Raw genomic sequence first — 27,336 nt, 5'->3', positions numbered from 1 at the left:
CAACTCGACTCTAAATTTGGACTTGTACAGACTCCCATGATTAGACCAGCTATGATTGGACACACATGCATGTCTCTGGCAGGGCAGTGATGTATTTGCAGTAATCGGGAATCTCTCATTAGCCCTGTGCCCGGGAGTGTGTGGGGTGTGTACATAAAAAGGTCTCTAGTGCCACGTGTACAGCAGGGATCAACTTAGAAAAGTAGTGTGGAATTGAGTCATGTTTGTTTGTTGTGAATTCTTGTCACTGGCAATTTGTCAGGGATTCGTCTGGTTCCACACAGTCACAAGGAATGAAAATATTTTGTTTACTGTTTGTAAGATTACAACATGAAAGTGTATGTACCGGATAGTTATTTCATTCCAGCTTTCTGAAATACATATATCAGTTATAGAAAATCTGCCTTATCAACAACAGTAAATTGTTACCCTTGATAACTCCTCTGTTGTATGTTCAAGGGCTGCTTTCTGAAACTACAGATTTTCCTCAATTTTATCTTGAGTTGATAGCTTCCACATCGTTTGGCAGACTGGACATGTTTGAATCAAATGACATGACTCTAAGCTCTGCCTTCACTCATGTACATGTATGACATGTGATGGTCCTGTCACCGCAAATTTGCTTGTCTGATGACTGGATTTGTGACATTTAAATCATAGTTCACGGAGGTTAGGGAATTCGAAGTGGGAATGGTAGTTGTTGCTGATCATCTGCGAAAATGGCCGGTGTGCAGTGTCGTTGAACTAGGGTGATATTTTTTCAAGCGTGTGTGTGCGCAGATGTCCACTTGCCGTGCGGTGACTTGTGTAATTACACACCCGTAACCCCTCTGAAAGTTCGCAACGTATTACGTGACACGTTGTGTTGAATTACCATCAAGTCATGTCTGCCTGCTGCTCCTTGGCTTGACTGGTTCTGCAGTTGGATGTATGCCTAGTGCACATGTAGCTCTCCCCCCTCTCACCGTATGCCTTCCGAATCAATTTGGCTCTTTCAGCCAGCCTTGGACCATAGTCCTTTTTTTAATTATCCTCTCTGCCAGATTGGATCAGACCAGGACTGAGTAGATTCCAATCTCTGGTGATGGGTCCTTTTAAGGGGCATGTCCAGATGAGTGGCTGATCGCTGCTATTGTGGGTGCCATCAGAACTTTAATAACAAGTGACTTTGCTTAGTAGTGCATCCAACCAGTGAAGCTGTTCTTGAGTCGAAGGTACATGTACTTTGGAGAAGGGTTACTCTGTGACATTGTGAAACATGAGATGAAAGTCAGCGATACAGAAAAGACCATTTATTTATTTAAAAAAAAAACAGTACCCTGTATGCGTATGTCACACTGTAGAATCTTAGAGATCCCCCAAGATAACATCCCCAAATAACCTCCGAGATTTCTACTCCAAACTTTCAAATTTGTAAATGAGGAGGTGTGAATTGGTACATGTACTGTATGTGAAACGTGTTTGAGATGTGCATGTTCCTCTTCACACTCAAGGCTTACCACTTTCATTCAACATCTCTTTGGCAAGATGAGTTCCTTTAAAAGTGTTTCCCAAGCTCTCTGCGGCAGTCCCACTAATATACCACTTGCACGGTGATGCCTCATGTTGCTTCCCTCGCCCCTTCCTCGTACCCCATCCGCTTTGGCCCGCCAGCTTGTGGGGCTGGCGTCAATTGTCCTATAACCGAGGCTTGACCTTTTCCAGGTGGAACACCGAAGAGAAATTGAAGGGGTCTGGTTAGGGGAGTAAAAAAGAACCCCCCCTCCCCCCCAAAAAAAGAGAAGAGAAGAGAGCAGCCCCTTGCCCGCAGGGGGATTGGTGTGCACTTTGCCAGCCATGGCAAGCTCCTGGCTTGGGAATGGCTCGGCCTGTACTGCTGGCTGGCACAGTACACTGTGCGCCACCGAGCTGTTCCTGGTCGATTATTGATGGGGGATTGTGTTTGCCTGTGTGGGAGGATTAATCTAATAATAGGCTCGGGTGGATGGATGGATGGGTGGATGGATGGATTGGGAGGCCCTGGACGGGGATGTTTGTTTACTGTTACATTTATGTCAGGTAGGGTTGGTAATATGACTGGCAGTTTGGTTTTATCATCCCTTCACGGTGCATTGTAACAACTCCATTTGGGGGATTGAAGACTGCCGAATATAATGTTTCATTTGGACTAACTGTGCACTAATTACAACTGTGCGGTAATTACATCTTAACTCCAAAATGTGTTTCCATTTTGAATTTGAAGACACGGGCTTACATCCTGTGAAAAAGAGAAAATAGCAGTGATTCATATTCAAAGTCAAGGTGCTAGACGGCTGTTATAAAATGCAGCCCAGGGTAAAATTGCCAAATACATTAATTAATCCTCCTGCTGCTGCAACAGTCGCAGGCAGCGAAAAATGCGTTCCGGTTAATCTGCCACAGTACCCAGGCACACGGGTCATTTGATTTATTTTGACTGACAGGACAACTCTGTCAAGAATGCATCTTTGCATAAGAGGATTTGAAACTTGATGGCCCTCTTTTCAGTTTGACATGAAATGATATGATACCCATGCAGAAAACGGGATGCCTTTTAAATGTTATTTCAAACAACTTCAGCAGGTTGACATTTTTAGGTACTGTATACATACTTGTGAGGTTAACTCTTGCCTTCCATACAGCTTGCCTATACATGTACATTCATTAATGGCACCGATGCAGCTACGGGGAAACTGCAAATACAGTGTGCTCATCCAATTTGAAACCCGATGATAGCCTTCCCCCCTTGGCATCGCAATCATGCAGGCAGCGGGCGTAATATTTAATGAATCTGACATTTCAGGCCGGCGCCCTGTTTGCCCGGCTGCATGTTTCACACGCACGCACGCATGCTGGCAGGCAGGCAGGCAGGCACGTGCACAGACATGCAGGGCTTGAGAATGGAGGGACCAAGACCAGGCCAAGCTAGGCCGGGGCCATGCCCACAGAGCAAGCACATCAGGCTACGAATCACGTCAGCGGAATATGCAACCCGCCATCCCTTCATGTACTTGTACCTATCCCCCCCCACTCCGGAAGAAGACAAATACTGGGCAATGTGCCATGGCAATGCAGCCCGTCACTTAGAGCACACAGGATGAATGATGCTTTCTGTGATTTCATTGGGCGTGGTTGTATTTGCTCCATCTATTGACAGGTTTTCCTCCCTGTAGATTGCTGTGCTAGATTTCAGTTCCCAGCCTGTAGATACATGTGGTTGGATTTTTTTTGTAGTTACTGCAAATCTGCTGGATTCAGAGTGGCTTGGAAATGAAAATGGACACACGTGGATGTTTGAGATTAAAACATTTGACACTTTAGTGTCTGTTGTATTTCTTGTATCCGTTATGAATTTAATAGATGCAGTGCTCATGCCATGAAAACCCCCTTGCGCATTCGCTGTTGTCTGCAAGACCACACATGTAGTTGAAGTCATGTTGCAGGGATTTAGTTCCATTGAACGGAAACCATTCAGGTGTCATTCCAAAGCTGACGAAAACCAGTGAAATTACTGTGAATATATCAGGAGAATGTCTCTAACATCAATGCAACCACAAGGCTAAATTACAAAAGAAGGAACCTACAGGGTGGTTGAGCCAAAAAGGCCTAAGGGCAGCCACAAAATGACCCATATTCCTAACCACAGATATGATTCTGGGTGTTGATATGTTCATACTCCTCCTCCTAGGATGTTTCTTCGACAGTGAATTAGGAGCAACAAAGAAAGTTTTGTCCAACCTGACTCATGTACAATGCGTTGCCGGCCCTATATACATGTACAAGAATAGGATACTGCCGTGGGCTTGTCACAGGACCACAAGCCCACAGGACCGAGACTTGAACTCTTAGAACCCACCCTGTAATCCAACCACAATATGTCCCGGATTAAACAATCCTGAGCACATCATAAACGGGTTTGATGGCATTGTAAATAAACCGGAGTGGAGAAATTCAGGCCGGAATTAGCTAGGGGGAATTGTAAATAGCAGGGTGCCTGCAGTCTGGTCCAACTCACGTGACAGGTTTTAATGTGGACTCTGTAGGGATGGACAGGGCTCGCTTGGTTGACTTTCTGGAGCTTTTAGCTTTTAAGAGCCTGCCCCGCCACCCCCCCCCAAGAAAAAGAAAACGGGGACTTCCATTAAATCATTAGTGCTAATGCATCACCCATTTAAGTCCCAAAGTGTGGTGTCCGGAAGCTCAATAGTACAGCAGGGCGTTACCTGAAAAATAGGAGGTAGAGGCATTATGGAAGGGGGAGAGGGGAGTTGTGCATACATGTACATGTTCCTTGGTGGGGTGTAACAAAATGCGGGTGTCAGCTGACTGATTTCTCCCCCCCCCCGCCCATACTTGAAATGATCAATTCGTGTTTCGGGAAGGGGTTAAATAGAGAATGACATGGAAATGAGATCTCGGATCTTTGGTGGGTTTTTTTTTATATTATTATTCATGATATCACACTCTCTAAATTCGAAAGAGTGAAACTAGGGACAAGATGATTTAGAGTGAAAATCATTCGCAATTTAGATTGAAATATGGCTGGAACCAGAATTCCTACTTGTTGTCAGGGCTTCAGCAGGAAGACAGAGGACATGCATCAATGCAAATGTACCGGTAATTTGAATTACGAATATTGGTTGAATGTGTTGAAGGAAAGAAAATGATTTTGCAGTCCAGTCTCGATCTGCATCCCAGACTGAGTTGAGTTGTTTGACGAGCTACATGTAAGCACACCTACAACACGACGGACAGCAGGGTCTTATGTCACGCTGTCAGCTTGCCACCGTGTGTGCCTGGAATACGGCAGGTTGGTGGCCTTCCCTCACCACTTCCAGCTGTCAGGAAAAACTCGGCAAAACATGGCACGTTGGTGGGACTGCATTTTTTTTAATGCTGTGCACCGGATTAAAATGCCGCGCCAGCTCCTGGCACGGTTTATACAAGAGTGCCCAGTCTGTGGATTGGGTTCATGTACATGCACAGCTAGCTACAGATCCATCTGTTTACCACGACAAAGATTTTTCACAGACTGCGTGAACCCGGCCTCTGCCCGATCTTCTCCAAATAAGGCGAACCAGGTACCAGGTTCAAAAGTCTGAGGCGTGTTCTTGACCCTCTCTATCCCTTCGTATCCCAGATCCCCCCCCTTTTTTTTTCTTAGGGGTTTTCGTCTTGTGCTGGATGGAATGCAGTCTGGAAATTGTAGTGATTAATCATGCTGGCGTTCTGGATCCACAGTTTTTTCCCACAAGGAACAGGAAAGTCTGTCGTTGGATTCACAGCAAGGTGTACTGACTGTGATGTTTGTCTAATGCAGAGGAGTTTTTGCTCCAACAAGTCCCATTCTTTTTCCTGTCTCATATGCTTGTACTGCTGCTTAACCCTAACACTCCTCAGTCCTCCAACAGGTGAAGGATTGAGGAGGGTTAGGGTTATGTACATGGACATCATTGTGCACCACCTGTCATTATTGGTACCTCCTTATTTGGAACTGAGTCGGTATTAACAAGGTGTTGAGGTTCTGTGAAAGCGCCGTTTGTACAGGTACGTGTACCTGTGTACATGTAAAATTTTGTGTACATTTTAATGAAAATCACAAAGGTATTGTATTGGCAACACAACTTGCACAAGTTTGAAGCAAGTACCTGCGTGTGTGTACTATGTACGCGTACATGTACACTGCAGACATCGCTGTTTGAAACGAGTGACTCATATGTATGATTCAAGGATGTGCTTATTTGTTCACTCTCACTGGTGCGCCGGGACGATGCTGTCTTTAACCGTAGGAATGCATGTGCATGTTGGTTTGTTCTTAAAATAGGTTAGTTGACAGGTACTTCGTCTTCTTTTTAAGGGGTTTAGATCTACATTGAAGACTAGGTGGGAAAGTCACAAAGCTCAACATGAAGATGTCTGCCAAGCTCTTGGCATCCAGTGCCAGTCTGTGGAAGCCTGCTTTTTAATGCAATGTACTTATATACGTGTAACCGCTGTTTGAGTGCCCTGCAGTGCCTGAAACACAACCGCCCGATCCTGACAGGAAACATTCTTTAAAAAAGGAGCAGTTTCCAATAGAGTGTTGGCTTGGTGCTTGAAACATGTCGCAGGATTACTGTATGGAGAGGAATGAGTCCCGAAAGTGTACAGCTGTCATAACTGTTCACCGTGTGCTTTTGAGGCCAGGTTGCCTAAGCTAAGGCAAATTTGATAATAGGAAAAACAAAAAAGGAATTCAATTGTGGATGACATGCCAGGTTGACACTTCACACAGTATTGCAGTGGCGCTCCAAGCTTTACCTGGTGAAAGTTGATTTGCTCTCTATCTCATCTTGCTGTTATCCTGGACCAGGGTCCCAGTGGTCTAATTGTGTAGTCTTGAAAATGGGCATGACAAAAAGTATACCAACTTTTAGCATTTCTTAATACATCAAGGATGTTGAGTTTTGCCTACTTGTAGTATTGTTTGTTAGGACATAACAAGTTCTTACATAATTGCTAGATAATTCCATTGACATTGTTGACAAATCCAAGGCTGTACAAAATTTGGAAATTGAATTGCCTTTGTGGCCTGTGTCCACAGACCATCAGGGAGAGTCATTTACAAATGTAGGTTTGTAGATATTCACTAGCCCAATGCCTGAGAATACTCTCAAGACCTGTGTTGTTGTTTTTTTAGTTCCTCCCCAACACGCCCATGGGGGGGGCTTGTGTTTTTTTCTCCCAGAATGCCCCTCTCAGTTTACTGTGCCTCCCCTCTTGTCTGAATCGACCAGTCCTGTCCACATTGATCTGAGGGATTTTTAGAGTTGTTGAGTCCATCCCTGAAGGTGACCTCATTACCCTGTTGACAACTTTGTGGTTACTACTGCAGCATCCACACAATTTGCATAACAATAACCTGACCTAAGCCAGTAATTCAGACCAGGGATTAAGTGGGGATTTCAAGTATTACCAGACTTTTCAACCAGTCTTCCTTCCTAATGTGTTTTCAAGGCAAACCTGTTTTTTTCTTTTGACAGTGTGTGTGTGTGTGTGTAATGGCTGCAGTTTTTAAAAACCCTTTATTCATGGGGCTGCTTCCTCACTTGGAGGTTCATACTGTCAGGCTTCAGATTAAAGGGCAGGAAATTTGAGGACACAGAGAAAGAAACCTGCGTCATTGCAATGTTTGGGGTCCCCATCCCAGGAAAAACAAATTAAGCCAGCCAAGCTGAGAATGGTAAATAAGAGGGAAATGCCACCAAGTCAGTGCTGTAATTCCACTGGATTAAGAGATGCTGGGAAGAGCAATTGTCTCAAATGAGAACTTGATGAGATTTTACAATCTGGACAATCTAATTTAAAGGGAGAAAAAAATAAGATTAGGTTTGACTTGTACTTTAATACACAAGCTCTGATGTGTTGTTTATCTACAGCACATTAATGTTGCTTGCGTGTACATGTACACTTGTTTCAGCTAACTTGGAAAACTGGGAAAATATAAACACGTTTTTGTGACGTATGCTGTGTTAATATTATGTTAATTTGGATATTTATTTTGGTTTCTAGAAAAATGTTTGGCCATATATGTACAAATCGGTAAGATATTGTTATCACACAATGTTTGGTAAGTTGTAAAACAGAAAAAGGTTAAATATATGGTCAACATAATGTGTATTGAATGTTACATTTGGTCTGGTTTTTTTTTAATTCTCTAGTCCTGCCCTTAACCATGACCAATTGATCTGATCATGCTCTTCTGGAACACTCGAGTATTAAAATTCTGTACAAGAAAGGTATTTTTAAACTATCTGAAAAGTCTGGAAAATACAAACTTGAAATATCAAATGTTAAAGGTCCTCCTGGCCCAAAAAAAATTACTTTAAGTGATGATAAACAAGGAATTAATTTTAATCAGCCTTATATGCTGGATTTCATTACTTCTTTCCTTGACTGTTGCTCTTCCTTTTGCTGGGGATCACCCTAAAAGCCCAAAATGCCCCTGGAACTGTTTTCTAGTTAAGGGGTAACCTGGTGTAGACCTGGCTTAATACACAGTCCCCTCAAGGTTTGCACAACCTGAAATTATATAAGCCTCCCTTTGTGCAGTGGTCTACACCAGGAACTGTATGGAAGGTTAGCACAGTGTTCCCCTGCATGGTGTTATGACATATTGACCCTTACACACTAAAGGGGTGCATTATTTATAGGCGGGGATGATGATGATTGCGGTTGGTTGGTCATGGCTGCGCAGCCAACCAGCCGAATCCTGCCAGCCAGGCGACCTGTCAGCATAGCAGAGGGTTCTGATTATAATATTTTGATGCGTGCTGTGGCATCCAGCTTGCGACCTCACCTCCTGTCCCCATCAGTGGCCTTGAGGAAGAATGGAGGAGTCTGGCTGCATGGGTAATGAGCTCGCTGGTGTGAGTTACAGCAGGCAGACAGGCAGGCAAGGCAGCGCTGCTTGGCTTATTTGCACATGGCAGACACTGGGGAAATGGGCTGGCCTCTGTTGAAATGCCAGTTGCCAGAGGACAGCCAGAGACCAATTTGTTTTGGCCACGAATTCTGCATGGCAGGTTTTTTCTTTTCCTGGTGTTCCTGGCAGGGTTGGTTGCATTGCACATACCGCCAATTGTGTGAAAGCAATATGGAGCAATGCAGTATGCCTCTGGGGGAAATTTTTTTGTGGTGAGGACGGGAAAGTTTTTTTCCAATTTCAACCTGCTTTAAAGGCAGGAGTAGCATTCTTCTCCAGTGGCTAAGGTACCTTACTGGTGATGAAAACATGAAGAGTGAAATGTCAGATTGAAGTGGAAATACCCTGCGAAGTAGTCAGTTGGACCATAAGGAAATCCTCCTCCATAAAGGAAAGTTTAAATGCATGCAGATCCAAAATAAGGCAGAAGCGCTATTAAGAAAAAGTATATTTAATTGGAAGAGATGATATTTATGTTTTAATAGTTTACTGAATAACATACGCGCATGTAGAAGTTGAACACAGGCAAAAAGAGGATGAATGCGTTATATTTTCAAGAGTATAACAAGCAAACCGATATTTCCCCTCAGTTGGGTTCATCAAATGTCATCTGCGTTTTTAAAAGTAGGGCAGTGTGTCGATACTGCTGTCTAGTTTTGAACCACATGGCCTTTTTTTTCTCCAACCTCCCGCCCCGTGTACATTTAATAGCGCGTGTCATATCTGTGCAGACGAGCAGTGCACAAATGCAGATCTCATTCGGGCCAGTCCGACAGCTGTGTGTATGCTTGGCGTATCCAGAGTCCAATCAATGTTGTTTTCATCTTCCCATCTTGGCACGCACACAACGGTACCCGCGTACCCCCGTGACAGCGTGATCGGCTGATTTGTAAGGTCGGCAAAGAGCAAGGAAGGTGGCGATACCAGGAGCAATGACGGAGAAGGGTTCTAAAAAAGTTTCAACTTGTAAAGGAAATACGAATTATTTGTTTTGGGAGCATTTGCAGTGATCAGTCTCTGGAAATAGACTGACAGGACTATTACCGAACCGTATCATGCCTAACCTGCTTGAACCAAGACAATTTTTATGTTAAAAATAACATTGTCGAAAGACAGAGGGAGTGAAAAAAAAATTGTTTAACCCTAACTGCCCAAAACCTGCCATACTCCAACAGCAGGTTTTGTGAGGTTTGGGCAGGTTTGGTACCGTACCTGAGGAACTTGTTGTTGAATTTTGTGAGACTTGGGATGAAAGGCCCAGGGAGATGGTGTTGGATTCTGTGTGAGTTGGGACACACAGGGTTCATTGTGTGCAGTGTCTGGCTTGCTGTACCAATTGTTGGACTATGCTTGATATGGTCAGGTTTGGTACTGTTCAGTGCAAGTCATCCTATACTGCATAGACCCATCCATACCACATCACTCAAACTCCAACGGGCTCATTCTGTTGGAGTTTATCAGGTTTGGTACACTACCCTGCATGTACAAGTACATAGACAAGTACATGAATCTGTTGGATTTTGTGAGGTTCAGTATGCTTTCTAGTGCAGGAGCCAAGGCAGTTAGGGTTAATGTAATACAAGAGTAAACTCTTTCTGCTGTATGTGTTACATTTCTGTTACAATTGGCCTCCATCGGAAATTAATATCATACACAAAATGCTACCCAGCTTTGAGAAATGAAATACATGCACTGTACATTGAAGTTGTCAAGCAACTTTTGCACTTAGTGATTGAAGTCAACTGAAGCTGCGTTATACGCACTGTACATGATGGACTAGTACTACATGTCAAGTCAGTACTTATTTAAAAAAATGTTACACAAAGGAAGTTCACATTTAATACCTGAATATGTACTTTTTAACTAGTACATCTCAGCACGAATACAGTACATGTGCTTTGCACTTGCTGTATATGTGTACATTGTGTATGTAGCATTCAGCAACTTTGCTACTCACATTTAAATTTCTTTCTTTTCAACACAATTTCAAAGCATTTTGATTGATTGCAAGTTCATTTTTTTTTCTCTCTCTCAAATATTCATGTTTCTGCATGCTTCACTGACTGAAGAAAAGATCCTCAATATTTCTGGACATGAAAATAACATGACGCTGTCCCCCAATTGCTCAGATGGAAAATTACAGGGTAGATTAGATTTCCAATTATGATAGAAAGCCCCCGTCCCCTCATACGGACAACTGCATGCACCAGCCACACCACAGCGTCAAGATTATTTATAAACCCTCCGCCGTGTGTAAACATCACATGATGCCTGCTGACGCACATGCCTATTGATTATATTGTGGCCGACCCGGGAAGCGAGCGATTGTCGGCGTGGAACTAGTGCATTATAATGAGATGCACCGTGCACTGTCATGCATTAACCAAGGGAAAAAGGAGTGTTTGTGTGGGGGTGGGTGTGTGGACATGAAATAGGCCAGAGCTTGATACGGACAGGCTTTTAGATTGGTAGCAAGGTATTAGAATATTTGCTAGTGATAAGGAAAAGGAGGATTAACTCTTCTGGTTATAGAAATTAGAATACAGAAACAAGCTTCTTTGAACATGTACATGTATATGCGACCCGCAACAAAAAGTGAGTCTCTTGTCACCGGAGCCACGTTTGAGTTTGACTTTGTATTAGATTGAGGAATCTGAGCTCTTTGCTTGGATGTGTCACACTCAGTACGGTACGATGAAAATGGACGTTGTGTAGATGTTAAAATGTGGAGAATTTGTATTGCTTTAAACACTGTGCAAGATTCTTTCAAAGGCCTTTAACCCAGAAGTGGCTCTGGTGACGTGTGAGTTATTTTTGCAGAGTGGGTCACTTATGTACAATCTGCACGTAGCATCCTGCTTTGCATAGCAAGACTTGTAGAGTACAGTACAGTAGCTCCATGTAGATGTAGAAGAGGAATGCGTAATGCTGTAAATGATAGGGCCGGGTTGCACATGTGTGTTTTTTGCATTGTCCAGGATAATACCGGCAAAATATAAACCCATGTTGAATGCATGTGGTGGATGTATCACAGGTGGAAAGCTAATAAACCTTCCTAAATGTATAAAGCCCATCAGTGGTAAATCTGTGGATTCTATACAATTATTCACACCCAGCCTCTTGTTTATTTGACCCCCTTATGCAGGCCCTGCAGGGGTACGTTTATAAACAGATGTCATTGTGTTTTGTATGTAACTAGCAGTAACCTGTTTAACCCTAACTGCCTGCACTCTAAAAAGGATCAGTAGAATTCTATTAGACTAGAATTCAGACTAGAATTCAGTAAAATTTGACCAAGTCTTCAGGGTCAGCTGCGTGCAACTGGGAAGTAGTCAACCTGACTAGATTTTTTTAGTCAGTTCATTGATATTTCAAAGGCATCGAATAGGAATCTTGTCAGAAAGCATGATTTGCCAACGTAGCGCCGGTGTTTGACTGAATCCGTAGTCAATGTTGAACAACTAGGCAAATCAGTCCACATTTGGACTAGGTTGTTTTCAGAGTGTGGCATATCATTTGGCCTTATAGGACTCAGTACTACAAACTACTACGTCGTCGTAGTATGTGCCTGAAGGACCTAGCGCTACAGATTACTATTTCTGGCTGGGGCTCTTCCATTGTTATTTTTACAGAGAACAATGAAGTCATGTATTTCATAGTGCCACCGCACTGAATGGTACATTGTTTTACCGTATTTTATGGCTTCAGAGAACAATAAGGTCATGTCCTCATACAAGTGACACCGCTGTATGCTACATTTTACTACGAAGCAGTAGTTTTTAGTATTAGGCCTATGGAGTGTTAGGGTTAATGGCATATTCCCTATGTTTTTATATATATTCACCCTTGTTATTTATTTTCAGCAGTGCTTGCTTCAAAATTTTTTTCTGTCCAGATCATTACATTGCATCTTCTTGGAGAAAGTTCATTTTTACATGGAATTGTCTTGGTGGAACGCTAATCGCCTAGGCCTTTTTGCTTGTCACCATCCCCAATACTTCCAATTATCCACGAAAAAAAAATTGCATTCCTGCTCACTCCTCCCAAATCCACCTATAGTTCTTAAATATGCTTCTCTGAGGGGTGCCCACTCCCTCAATCCTTCAAAATCATCCGACAGTTCCTGTTGTCATGTTGATGCATCCCAACTGCTACTGAGTACCCATTCATGGACAGTCCAATCGCTGACTTCTTCCGGTAACCATGTGACTTCAGAAAGTGATAGGTCATCAGAAAACCGAAGTGAAAACAGACCCGATATGTCATGCCGAACACAATCGGCGAAAAGACGAGGTTTGCTGCAGGAAGACTGCAGGAAGGCTGATTTTTATTTATCGGTACAAAGAAACCTTTGTGAAGATTTATGTATGTTCAGTTGTGCATGCTTCCAAAAGAAGTTATGCGTGTCATGATTCACAGTTCTGTGATTCTTCGATGACTGCAAAGCAACAAGCCAAATTTTAAGCCTAAACATTTTCATCAGCCTAAACATTTTACCAGGATGTTTTGATATGCTTTTTGTTTGTTTTTTGTGTTTAAAAACATAGACCAACCTTTTGAAAGAGGAATAGATTTTTTAAAGTGCCCCTGTGCAAACACAAAATCATGTCTAGCTTTGCGGCATGATTGTGTTGAGACCCAATTAATTAGCAAGCACTGGGAGGAGAAGTCTGAAAGTGAAGCATAATCGGATTTGAAGGATTGGTCCCATCGGTCCAAGGTTCCCGAAGTCTGAACCTGGATTCCCTGTGAGTTCAGAATGCAAGAGGTGTGGAGGCTGGAACCTTGCCCCAAGAGGTTTTCTGGAGAAAGATATGGTTTGTCCCCCCCCCCATAAAAATCTCAGTAATGAAGTTGGTTTCAAGTGACACTGGCTCGGTTAGACAGGGCATCAGGGTTGGTTGGGAAGGCTTTTCTGATTGATCTGTAGGCTTTGTACAATTTCCCCTGAGTGGATTGGCAAACCAGGCCTTGCCCATGAGAAGCACTTTTTTGGCATTGCCAACAATTTGTGGTGGGGAGGCTGGATTGTCCTATATTGGGCCTAGCTGTCCACCAGCCTGTTGGAAATGTCAAAGGTTCTTACAGTGGTATATTCCATGATTCCAGTGTGGATCACCCAATCAGAAAACTTCTCAAGAGAAAGTCATCATACACTTTACATTTGAGTTTGAACTCTGTCAACCTTTAGCCCTGTTTCCTTAGAGTGAATCTTTACATGTAAAAAAAAATGGAAATGTAATTTTATCCATGATATAATAATCACAATGCGAAACATTCAACTAACTTTTTAACTCTGAATTTACATTTTTAAAAACATTCCTGTGTCAGCATTTATTGTACATACATGTACACCTGAATAGGTCACTCTGCTGTGCAAACCCGAAAGTAGTGTGCAGTACATTTGTGCCCTTAACCCTAACTGCCCAAAACCTGCCATACTCCAACAGCAGGTTTTGGCAGGTTTTGGCAGGTTTGGTACCGTACCGTAGGAACCTGCTGTTGAATTTTGTGAGACTTGGGATGAAAGGCCCAGGGAGATGGTGTTGGATTCTGTGTGAGTTGGGACACACAGGAGTCATTGTGTGCAGTGTCTGACTTGCTGTACCAATTGTTGGACTATGCTTGATTTTGTCAGGTTTGGTACTGTTCAATGCAAGTCATCCTATACTGCATAGACTCATCCATACCATATCACTCAAACTCCAACGGGCTCATTCTGTTGGATTTTATCAGGTTTGGTACAGTGACCTGCATGTACAAGTACATAGACAAGTACATGAACCTGTTGGATTTTGTGAGGTTCAGTATGCTTTCTAGTGCAAGAGCCTAGGGGGTTAGGGTTAAGATTTACAAAACCCTCACGGCTGTTCATGTTTATTCAAGCATGCTCATACCATATTCATATGCTCATACCAGCTTGCAATTCGGAACATGGCTTATAAGGCCAGTGTCCGTGTAATAAACATATACATGTAGATGAGCATTGCTAATCATTTGCATAGCTAATAAAATCTTGCCAGAAAATGCCCATGCTAGTTTGATGAAAGGTCCTTTTTGGAAAGAAAATGTCCACAGTGTCTACCACCCAAAGTTGTCCCTAGTCTGCAGTCACATTGCATTATCTCCCTTACTTTGTCCCTGCAGATTATGTTATGCTTTCATGGCAGAAAGGACAAAAAAACACACCTGCCGGTCCCCCAGGTTTGCGAGTTCCAAACCTGATTTAAAAGAAAGAAAGAAAAGTTTTTGAATCAATAAAATTGCAAGATTGCCTGTGCTCATCCTCTTAAAACCTCCCCCCCCCATGGTGCTCCAGACAAGGATTTTAATTACGGTGTCTAAATTGAAGGTGACGCGGTGATTGAAAATGCAATAAGGGAGGTACAGCCTCCAACCAGAATATTCCAGAACGTAATAAACCTTTGCCTGCCATTACTCGGTGGATAAACAAGGGGAGCCAGTAAGTGCCCTTGCCCAGAATTCAACTGTTAAAGGGCGCCGTCGGTAGGATACTTCCGAGTGTGATAGCTGAAAATGACAAGTTCAACTGAAAACATGTTTTAAAGTAATGATAGTTCCAGTCGAATTTTGACATGTTGTAAAGTGGATTTGGGTGAGTTTGTTGAATCAGTTCCGAGCTTGCTGAGGAAAGTGGGAAGAAATGCTCTCTGAAAGAAGTCAAAATTTAAGCAAAAATGCACATACATGTACATGTGTCAATATTTGTGATTTTGGTTGATTATTTTAAATAACTCCTGCAGGAAACATTGCATTGTGCAAGAACAAAAATTGTTTTTTTATGGCTACGGAAAATTTGTAGAATTCTTTAAAATGAACTCTGCTGTACTGGATGTCAATAGCCAAATATTGGATTAAATTAATGGCTTGTGTGACTTTGTTACAGTTGTTCAAATTAATCGCAAAGCATGCCACTACAAGATTAACTTACCCGAGCAGTTTTCTTAATATCCTGTTAAATTTGTTTTAATGACTTCCTGCAGCATTTGATTGAATTTTCTTTTTTCTTATTTTTCAGATCACTAGATGACAGATATGATCATCCGGGATCAAATTATGAATATGGCAGCCGTGGATACGATAGACATTACGGAAGGGACTCGGGATCATACCATGAGGAGGAAAGTTTACCTGTGTCATATCGCGATCGGCCACGCGATCGAACGTACAATCGTGGCACCAACTACTACCAACATTCCAGCAGCTCACGGGGGACCGGCGAGACGAACTTTGACCCACCCCAACCGCTGCCCTCAACCCAGCAATCGGACCAGGATTACCGTTTCCTGAGGGACCAGTTTGCCACCGCAAGGGTGGATGCTGACTCATACTCAGACTCCGGGGGCTCACGCAAGGGGCGGAGCCGGCGACGCAAGCCTGCCTGCCGAGCGGGCTCGGCCAAGACTGCTGCCGCAGTTGCTGTGGTTGCCGCCGCCGCAAACCGGTCGCCGCATTCGGGCTCAGCGCCCCGTTCGCGAAGCCTGAGCCGCTCACCGAGCCACTCCCACAGCCGTAGCCGCAGCCGGAGCTCGGACTCAAACAGCAGCGCCTCGCAGGGGGCAGTGGCCAGTGAGGAGAACTGGGAGCGGCGGTCGCGAAGCAAAGAGAGCGACCGAGAGAGCCGCAACACGGAGAACACACTCAGCTCGGCGGGCTCCAAGAACGCCGCCGGGCTGTGCGTTAGGAACTTGCCAACTAGATCCAGCGGTACGTGTCTAGGAGTTTAATAATGTGGAATGTATCACTGCCGAACCATGTGGAATATAAAAAAAATGCACAGAGCCTGGATTTACCCTTATGTTGCCTGGAAGATACACATGTAAAAGTTGTCCATCCGTCTTGGCAGTGCTTGAGCCAGTGTCGGTTCAGTTCAAGCCTCAACCTTTACGGAAGTCTTCCCTAAATCCACTGGTTGATACCCGCCACAATCATTTTACTAGCTGTCATCAGTACCGTCTTCCACTTGGGCTCAGGATACATATCAAATTGCTTTGAATGGATCTTTTCGAGCAAAGCGGCAACGTCACAGAAATATTCCTGCGTTTGACATCCAGGAAATGGGTCTTGTGGTATTTTCTGTCACAATTGGTGAATGTGTGTATGCTTGGAAGAGAGGGAAGGGCTTCCCTTGGGTGGTTTTTATAAAGGGGGAACCCTCCCGTATTATTTTTTCGTCATACACACAAGCCGACAGTGATAAAAATAAGGGCGATTCACAATAGTGCGCCACCCAGAGTTTGCAATGCGTCGGCCAATCACAGCGCTCAAAATTTGTTGACCCTCTCCAAGTGCACATTGGGTCGACAGATTTTGCGCATTGTGATTGGCCAACGCGTTGCAAACGTGTATTGTACCATTACGTGCACAGCGTAGATGGCTAACAGAGGCTGTGTCACGTGACTGGGAGTTGCTGTTCTTGTAAAGAAATGGAAAATTACTTAGGGATGAATCGAAGGATGATGGCCCGGGGGGGGTTCACTTTAGAATACTCAACATGAGCTATTTACTGATACGGCGAATTCACTTCGATGTCTTGGTCTCATAGCCTGTTGTACATTTACACTCGTGGTCTTTTTATTTTTTGAAAGCGGGAGATTGGAAGGTTCTTTTTTTTTTTTACTCAATTCGGTCTGTAGTCTCAGCTCGCAGATCTTCAATTCCTTTGACGGAAATTCGTTGGCACGCATGTGTGACCCAGCCCATTGGCATGAGCCTAATATCGGTAGAGGCTCCTTTGAAGTCTAGAGCCTAAACAAATGTCGCTCATTGGAAATCAATGCCAATCACTGTGAATTTAAGAGTTCATTACGTCTTTCTTCCTCATATTAATGAACTGGAATGCCACCTGCATCAATCAAATCAAAGAGCTCCATATAATGTCTGTTCTATTCCACGAGAAAACCTTTATTGAAAACGAGTCTTTGGGCTTCATTTTGCTGGATTTGGTTAGTCACATGTTCCCTTCCAGTAGGCTTCCTTTTGTTGTCTAGTAGCTGAGCCAAAACTTCCAGTGTATGTTGTCCCAACTATTCCAGCCAACTGACACCAGCCACTGTATTTGACCAAGTGTTAAAAGTCTGACGCCACTTTTGGCCATACATGCCACCTTGTTGGTTGGTTGGTCACAGGTGTTTTCCATTGGCCCGGTGTCAGCTGGAGGGGACTTTTTAATTAAACACGTGCAGTCCAGAAGAGCCCTTTTTCCCAGTGTTCGTATCTGTGCCAGTCCAACCATGGTTCAACTGGACTACTGAATCCCTGCCCAAGGTGTCCCCTTGGGTTGCTGCCAGTGGTCAGACTTCTCCAGCCTAATTGGGAATGATGTGTTCACACAGCATTTTTGAGAAGGGACTATGGCTAAAAATTGTCAAACCCTTTCTGAGATTATGATCTTTGTGGATCCTTTTTCTGCCTAAAATTCGTGCATTGGAGCTTTTAAGGGGAAAGACATGAGATATTTTGAATGTGTTCGAAATTGAAATACATAGGAAGCATCCCGCTTGACATCGGAACTGCATGTAACCCTTGTCAGGATCTGATCAATCCAAATTAGATAATTCCCAATTTGAATCACAAATTTCGAACCATTCAAACTGAAGAGTTCATTGCTCTGATCATTGTTGTGAAGTTCAGTAAGGCGAAAAGGGATGGAGAGGGAAAAAATCCCTAGGTTTGACACATGTCCAACCCTGAGAGTTGTCAAGGTGCGAGTGGACCATGATTAAGTAAACGCTTGTGTTCCCCATCTGCACTGTGGTAAGAGTGCAGCATGTTAGCATTGAAATGAAATTGGATTGGCTCTTGACGCTGTGAAGTACAACTTTTGATACGAAAAAAAATGTTTTGTACCCTGGTCTTGATAGACACAAGCATCAAGGATGGTTTGTTTCACGAGTTCAAGAAGTACGGCCAGGTCACCGCGGTAACAGTCCATGGCACGGGTGACGACAGAGCAGGCATCGTGTTTTTCAAGAGGTAAAGTCCCCCCTCCCCCATCGAATTATGTTCAATGAAGAATGAACACAAGTTATGTCATAAATACTAACAAGACATAGAATGCCTGTATTGCACTATATTATTTTGTTACCCTAAAGGTTAGTGCTTCAGGTAAATATGAAAGCTTGGGGAATCTGATGTCATGAAACATCTATTGTGAAAAAATATTTCGAGTTGAAATGGGTTAGACTTTTGTAAATTTGCACCATGAATATTTGAGCTGACATCACAATTTTGTGTTTGCATTCGCTCTCTTGCCAAGTACAAAAGTGAATGCAAACACAAAATTGTGTTAAAGTATGAAGTGTCCTAAAAGCTACCCGAACTTTGTTGGACTGCAAGTTTTCTTGTCCGAGTCGAGTAGCACAGTTCCATATAATATTTTTTATGCGGATTGAAAAGAGGTCTGAATGGATGGAGAATCAGACGCACATGTAGGTACATGCATTTAAACGTTCATGTCGCTGAAAACAGCACTGGTCTTGCCAGGCACCCAGAACACATTGTCAATTACTGTAAGGGAGCAACTCCACCTTCCGTTACCTCAGCTCAGAGGGTCTCAGATCTAGGAAGGTTCACACATTGCCAGCCATTGTCACAGGCTTTCACAGGAAACCTTGAATGAAGTCTGAACTGGGTTTCCTGAACCAGATTAGGGAAAAAATCCCCAACTTTAAAAGTTGCTCCCCCCCCATGTTGTACATTCTGTGGACATCTGTCTACTTCCATACCTACATGTACATGTACTCGACAGATGTCTGTTGCGTCTAAAACGTACACCGTAGTGTCTGCCATAAATACAATCTGCATCTAACCCACAAAATTGCTTATCACACAAGACTGATATTTGATATATTTCTAAACAGTAAGCAAATACCATTGCCTTGAAATGAAGCATCAGGATGACCCAGAAGTCGATGGCACATGCATTCTATTCATGTTGTGCTTTTAGAGTTTTAGCACCAGTTGACACATATTGTTCTGATGCCTTGGTCACGATGAATTCACATAAACTGTGAAACTTCCTATGCAATGTGTCCAATGTACATGACAATGTATGGCTTGCTGTCATCCTTGGATCAAGTTCAGAACTGAGATCTAAATACGCGAAATCCGGTCCCCTCTCTGCTGTGCTAAACAAACACATCCTGCCTGCTTTTTATCTACCAATCGACCCTCTCGGCCTGCCCCTTCAAAACGGGGGAATACTAATTGAGTTTCTGGGCAGGAGACTGTGGCCTGAAACTCCGTGCGTCAGCTCCCTCATTATAATGCCCAGTGCGTGCCTCTCCTGCAGAATGGGCCCCGTACGTCATGCCATCCGTCTTGGCTTATTTCAGTCTTATTCTGCCCTGCTAATTGGCTGCATGGGGGAAAAAAGGGGGGGAGTGGGTTTCCTGTAGTGCATCACTGCTCAGCTAAAATGAAGAAAGAAGAAAACGGCAAACCATAAACAAAAGCCCCAAACGAAACAAAAATCCTAGGTTTTTCTGCAGCACAAGTTCACCCGGTTTTCACTCAAGGACAAAGGGATGAAGTAACAAAATTTTGCTTGCTTGTTGGTGCGCGCACGATGAGCCGCCTGAACATTTTACGTGGTAATTACCGATTAATTTCTTTAAACTGCACTCCCCTAAATATTGCACACTCACTGCCCCAGTACCGCATGGTATACAGGATACCCAACTCTATCAGTTGTTAAATCTGTCTATTCAAGTTATTTCCCAGTTTCAGGTGATGTGCCTTTGGAATACTTTTGTTCACCAGTGTCTCATTAGAGGCTAGAATGATGCCAAAAAATCTGTTACCAAATCCATAAATGTGGAGCGTTGTAGAAGAAATGAAGCTGTTTCTTTCAGTTCCAAAGTGGAGCCGACAAATTGAAGATGATTTTTGACGATCTTCCACAGATGCGCACGGAAACACTCGCACCTGCGAAGTGTCTCAACAGTTTACCTTACGTGACATTGTCAATAGAAATACACAGATTCCAAAATGCATGTGCCTCCACAGACATGGTATGCTTCCTGACACTCCTTTGCCTTTCGTGTTACGTCACGTGAAAAATAGACCTCTCAGTCCCTTTCAGATGCACTTGTCTCTGCAGAGAAAATACAGGTGAAGTTTGATAAATGCCTTGCCCCAGATTCCTCTCGCTAAACGTTTCTTGACCCTGTTCGTGACAAAACAAAACCAAAAAACGCAGTCTGCTGACACCATTACCACTCAAATGGATTTCAATCCTGTGCCCATTTTCTCTGCTCGTCACTCTGTTTCTCTCCCATCCAATTCCTCCCCCAAACTCTCCCTGACAACCCAAGTCCGTCTTGAAAATGCCGCAATGAGAGTGGTTGATGGGATACGTGGGCTGACGTAATTGAATCAAACCGAACCGTCTGCCCCTTGTAACACCCCCCCCTCCCATCCACCGCTACCCTGGACAGCGGTCCCCATCACTTGTTTGTATCGTTCTGCACGAATTAATAACCTTGCCCCAGTTGCATATATTCTTTTGTGGGGGAACGGTGGCGAAACGATAAAAAATGAAGCGCATTGGCTTTGGAGCGGTGAAGCATGCAACGCTAAATGCCAGCCAGACTGCATACCATGCCGAATGCTGAATTCCCACCGATGTATCGACCCCACTTGTACTGTCCGTTTTTCAATTTTTTTGTTTAGTGCTCTCAGAAACTGGTTTTGACCCATTTATTTTTCAAATCAAATGTCATACTAATGTGATTGAAGAGCATGCCTCTATGGTCTCTTAATGTACAGAGATTGTTTGTCATGACGGCAAACTGTCACAGACAGTTCTGGACGCAAACTGTTTTGGGAGATATTGGCGAGATCAGGCTTTGTTCAGAAAAGAAGCCCGTTTAGAAAGTAGTTGTGGAGACCTCAAATGTTCTCAAACCAAAATTCACCAGTTGTCAAGTTTTTGAGGATTTCTCAATGGAGATGAGACATCATTCATGAAGATGTGGGAAATTGCAAGTTTTGGTGTGGGTTTCTCTATTGCCTTAATTGGAGAAGGGAAAAAAAACCCCAAAATTTGAGTTGGAACGGGTATGAAAAGAAATTTGTGGTGTGGTAGTAATCTTGTGTATTTGTATGTTGGAATTGAAAGAGTTAGGTACACTGAGTGAAACAAAGACATTGGTCACAGTAACGTCACCTTTGAAGCCTGTTTGTGTCATCACCAGTTTCAGTTTCTCTTTTTAAGTCAGAGTGTGAAGTCTGGTGAAGATACCAGTCTAGAGTCCTGTTTTCAACTTTATTTTTTTTCCCCTCCTGTTGGTCATTTTGCAGAACGGAAGACATGGAGAAGGCTCTGGCAGCCTCCAAGGGCAAACTCTTCTTTGGCTGTGAAATGAAACTATCGATCTGGGATGGACCAGGTGAGATACACGTTTATCCCAGCCACATAGAATGCCCTGCTGGTTTGCGCATTTATGCATTTGTTGCTGTTTGTTGTTGACACAGAGCCAAGGTTTAATGTAGCATCTGATCTGCCTGCATGTGCTGGCTGGTCTATGGTTCTCAAATTAAAACATTAGGATTATTAAAACTCTGGCTGAAACTTCAGGGTACATCTGCGGAAGCCAGCAGTTTGGGTCTTCTTGCATTTCCAGTTGATGCATGTGTTACCAGCCGTCCAGACACTCCCGGTGTCTGGGAACTGAAGCGCTTGTCTTCCATCAAAGTCAGGCTTGTCTGTTTGTCAACTCTGCCAAAGCTCCATTTTTAGGGGGGGTCATAACCTGTTACTTGTGGGCTATAAGCTTAAGGCCCTGATCACCCTGAGTCAGCCAAGACCCCGTCAGAGATGAAAAGTCTGGGTCATACAATCATCAAAAACTTCAGGCCTCAACCTCCCCCAAAGCCAGTGCACATCCTGTTGGGCTATATTCACTACCAATTCCCTACGGGGTCCCCCTGTTAATGTTTCAAAGTCCAGCCATGGCCAGCCGGGTTCCTCTGCCTGTTCCTTTTCTGGTACATCCATGGGACCTAATGGAGTACTTCCCTCTGATCTTCCTTTGTCCTTGGGGAAGAGAAGAGGGGAGGGGGACCCTTGGCCTTTGCCAGAGGGTTAAAAACAGAAGGAGGTAATTTAAGACAAAATTTTACGGGACCGTCTTTGAAATTGCTATCGAGCACACTGGTTCTGTGTGCTGCACTTTGCTCTTTGACGTTGGTAGCCATGGTGAAATATTGAAGTAGTTAAGCCACTTTCTTTTGTACATATGTATACCGGTATCAGGGTTTTTGTGTATACAGTCTGCCATTCTTAATTGAAAAGCAGGGAAAAAATAAAAAAAAACAGGTGTACATGTGCATGCGTGCATTTCTTCAGCTTTCAATGAAAATCAAAGAAATGCTGACACGTAAGATGACACCATACGGAAGACATCTCAATCATATTAAGTTTCCTTCGTATGTCATTGTATCAGCTGCAGATGTACCTGCTTTGGAAACAAGAACAAAGTTGAATGTATTCTCGTCAAAATCACGGCGCAGTGTATGCCTCATATGTGCTTTCAGAAATCTTGACCACATGTACAAAATAAAGTTTATTGGGGAAAAAAAATGCCCTATTAAGAAACTGGAGAAGCCGCTCTATTATGCGTTGGAATGGCGGGAGAGAATCAGATATGCAATCATGCCAGCACTGTGTCCCCTTCAGCATTACCATGGGCCTGATGTACCCAGTCTTCCCCCACCGTTCTGCTTTAACGGGGTCAGATCTGTACTCACTGGTAATTTGGAACACTCCCCTTGTGTTGACCTCGGTCACACAAGCATCCACCATGTGTCATTCGGTTTGAATCTAAAATTACCCAGGTACTGACTGGGTGCAGTTCTCCGCCAGATGGCCCAACTGCGTAATGTGTACCGTAGATTTCTCTCCGGTACAAAAGCTGCAGGTCCCCCGCGACCATATTTGGTGTTAACCCCCCAACTGCCCCGGTTGGCACTCCACAGTGGAAATACCAAGAAAAACATCCTCAAAATAGTCCAAGTGCTGGCACGGTCTAGCAGGAGACATACTCTCTGGGCGACCTGCTAAATGATTTTCCCATGAAGAAAATGCCATTAGTAATGTACAGTGCATGTGGAGGCCACAAATTTTTGAGTTTAACCAGCATTATTGCGTTCAAAACCGTACCAGTACATCTCACTTCATCTACGTGTAAGCAGTTAAAGTGGTGTATTTGTTAATTTTTTTGAAATTAACTATGACCCTGTTTCACATGCAGTCAACAGCAGCGCGCTGCTGTTAGCTCGTTCAGTCTTGCAATTCTGGCATTGCAGCAGCCATTTGCATGGATTTATGGTGCAGTCAACTTTACAAATGCAAAATTATGTTAATATTCACGCTACTAAAAAGTCAACTCAAATCACAGGGGATGTGTTGCAAATCCTGTTATACCCCAAGGGAGATCGTTCTTTGAATTGAAAATTCACACAAGGGACAATGAATAATTCAAACCATTAGATTTTCACAGGATTGTGGTCCCCCCCCAGAAAAGAAGTCAAACAAAAATGGAATGCACCCTTTATAGAGAAAGTGACAGTTTGGCCCGTTGCCTGCGCATATGTAATTGCTAAACTATTCGACTCTGGCCGACCCATGCAGCGTGCAGAAACTGAATAATGCTGCCAGTCGGCCTCTCTTAAAGGTCATCTGCAGTGTGACTTTCCCAGTAATTGAGAAGTCTGTTTATCAGTACTAGCCTAAGCTTCATTTGGCATGGCCTTGCTGTTAATGTAAATTTATGCGGGTAACCCACCGTAACCAGACGATGCGTGGAAGATTGAATGCGTAAGCAAATACCATTTCAGCCAGAGGGAAGTTCAGGTAGATTGACTGGCCCACCCGTTGTTGCACTGTTACCGTTCCTACAGAAAATAGCAAGTGAACAGGAACAAGAAGTATCCACGTCTGCGCTAGTAAGCAGGAGGTCGTGGGTTCGAGTCCCACCCGAGAACGCTTTTTTCACAAGCCTTTGGGGGCATACACTGAGTGTACAGTGTCAAATACACGTCGGGCAGGGCAAAAATCCAAAATTAATTTACATCTCCCCGGTGCAAATCCATCTTTGAAATACAAAGAAGTACCCAATGAGGAAATGCCACGGATAATACGCGTGCCCTCTAAAGTTGATATGGATGAAATTTTTGACACACTGAATATCTTGTACTTCTTACATGGGAACTGTAAATGTGTCATTGCGTGCTGGCTTTTCCCCGTTGAGGTTTATGTTTCTCTGCATCCGGACATTCAGAGGGATCGTAGAGGGAAGTGTGCTTTATGAATTTTGAATTATCATTTTAATAGGTTGCTAAGAATCATGCTGTTTTAAAAATATCACCATCAGCAATTATCAACAACTTTTGCCAAATAATTTGGATTGGAGACGAGGAGACAAAGTGTGGGCGGGAAGAACCTTTTCCATCAGGGAAAAAGATTGTCGATGAATGCTAATTTTTGTCAACAAGTTGTGCTGTATTTTCATATTCAAGACTTTTGATTTAGAATCTATTGACTTTAATATATGTGGAATTGGCGAGGGAAAAATCCCAAGAGGAAAAAACCTTTCAAGACCGGACTTTTGGGGCAAAGGCTTTGAGTCATTAGATGAAGAATACCAAGTGTATCTGCACTGTGTGAGAATTTTTCCCCTCGGTAGTCATTCATGTGCCGCCGTACTGGGATATCGGATGTAGGTAGTCCGAGTGACTTGGTGGTTTTAATTGTGGTTTTGATTCTTCACATTTTTTGTTGAGGAGGGGGTCACGGTCCGAGGTATTGGCGTCTCACATTCTGAGGCACTTTTCTGCAGTATCTGGAGGCTTGCCTTCATTGTTCAGTGCAGATGTTATTGTCGAGATAACCCCTGCATTTTTTCCCCTCAAGGCGGCGTGTTACCGTAATGGCGTGTTTGCAGTCGGGGTGGATCAGCAGCAAATGATACACTGGGAAAGTGCGGCTGATCATTCGTGTTCTAAATCCCAAACTGTTCTTTAATTCATCTAAACATTCTCTCTCAAACGATGCATAGCTGATATCATGTGTGATTTCCCGTTTCTGGAATCTTTCTGTTTTGTTAGCTTGTCTCAGGAAGACAAAACACGTGCCTCGGTTGGGGGCTTCCTGGATGAAGGCCAAAATCTAGTTTAGACTTTCAAAACAGCCAAAACTGAAAGCATTTGGTTGTTACATGTACATGTGTATAGGTGTGTACATGTCCTCATATGCCCAGTGTACTATTGCACATATGAGTGAGGACGTGTACATGCACAGTAAGGCATCACATGTTGGATGGCCACTTTTTATGTCCTCGGATTCATGTGAGCACAGTTAAGCTTGTATCAAAGAACATGCATTCCTGTCTTTGAAGTTTTAAAGTCAATGTATTGATCTTCTTGGTTTAGACATTGGGGTGGACGACAGTGACGTCCGGTACTACGAGAAGGAGCTGGATGAGTTCCATCCGCGAGCGACGAGGACGCTCTTCGTGGGCAACCTGGACCGCACCATCACACGGGAGGAGTTGAAGGATGCTTTCCAGAAGTTTGGTGACATCGTGGTGAGTAGCGACTCTTTGTACAGAGTGTTACACATCTCTGAGTGTTGAAGTAGTCAAAGGGGATAAGGTCTAGTGTACTGGACTCGGTACAGGACCCCAACTCTATGATCGGCCTTGTGGGAGAGACTTCACAAGTTCACCAAAATGTTGTGTAGAGGTTCTCAAGCTTTGTACTTCCTCACTTCAGGACATTGAGATCAAGAAGCCACAAGGAGCGCAGCCGTTTGCCTTCCTGCAGTTCTCGGACATTGACAGTGTGGTCAGGGCCAGGAGGAAGCTGGACGGAGAAATTGTTGGCAAAAATAAAGTCAAGGTACCTTTTTTGGTCTGATTGGAACTTTAGGCATTCTTGGAGAAAGGGAACCTCAAAGTGTTTGAGTTTGTCCTGAAACTAAAAGGAACAATTGAAGATGGCACATTGCATACAGAGTATTTGTATTTAAGATTTGAGCAAGCATTTCAACATGGGATAGCCATGAGTTTAATGCAAATGTGTTTTTCTTTCTTCAGTTGTTTCTGACATAATTTTGACCATCCTCACTCCCTACTACCACCCACCCCCCCTTTAGCTGGGCTTTGGCAAGAGCATGGCCACCAACTGCCTTTGGCTTGACAACCTGGCCACCAACACCACCGAGAGCTACCTGCGCCGCTTCTTCACCATGCGCTACGGCCCCCACGCCATCTCCCGCATCAGCCTGGACCAGCGCACCGGCACCGCGCTCATCTTCTTCTACAACATTGAGCATGCCCAGAAGGCCATGCAGGACATGAAGAATACGCGCATCTCCGGACGCAGGCCCAAGGTCAGGGGTCACTCTCTTTTTTTTTTTTTTTGCCTGAACACTTTTGGATCTGGTTGCTAGTCAGAGTCATGAAGTCCACTGTGAGACAGCCAGTGGCTGTCATAGCCGCAGCTACTACTTTAAGATGTAGCCTCACATAGAAAAGTCTATGAGGAAGTGGATACGTCCACTAGCCAGTGGCTTTCATTGATGCATGTGTTTATTTCAGCCTCAGCCTCAACTACAGTTGTAAGATTGCCTGAAATTTCCAGATTTCTGGAAATGCTGTTAAAAATAACTTGTTTTCCGGAAATGACAAACAGTTGCCAGGAAAACAAAATTAAAAAATAAAAAATGGTCAGTTTCCACTTTGATCTGTACGTGATATTTCCCTTTAAATCGGATATTTTTGTTTGTGAGTTTGCAATCGCAAGCTAGTGTAAGACCTGTGCCCTCT

General features: G+C 43.6%; 1 protein-coding gene across 2 annotated transcripts in view; it reads left to right on the top strand.

Annotated features, from left to right (window-relative positions):
• LOC110979089 (uncharacterized) overlaps positions 1-27,336 on the top strand; it is a 78,053-nt gene that overhangs the window by 27,638 nt on the left and 23,079 nt on the right. For both annotated transcript variants that reach the window (XM_022234611.2, XM_022234612.2), the window contains 6 exons: positions 15,522-16,210; positions 18,367-18,478; positions 21,809-21,897; positions 25,940-26,094; positions 26,282-26,407; positions 26,664-26,900. In XM_022234611.2, the coding sequence (XP_022090303.2) occupies positions 15,522-16,210; positions 18,367-18,478; positions 21,809-21,897; positions 25,940-26,094; positions 26,282-26,407; positions 26,664-26,900 (1,408 nt within the window). The remainder of the gene's footprint in view (positions 1-15,521; positions 16,211-18,366; positions 18,479-21,808; positions 21,898-25,939; positions 26,095-26,281; positions 26,408-26,663; positions 26,901-27,336) is intronic.

Source organism: Acanthaster planci, linkage group LG16, assembly GCF_054643075.1.
Source record: "Acanthaster planci isolate LZ-2023a linkage group LG16, COTS_SCS, whole genome shotgun sequence".
In the NCBI taxonomy this organism is placed as follows: Eukaryota; Metazoa; Echinodermata; class Asteroidea; order Valvatida; family Acanthasteridae; genus Acanthaster; species Acanthaster planci.
Note: the sequence above shows the minus strand (reverse complement) of the source record. Positions and strands in the feature narration are given on the sequence as shown.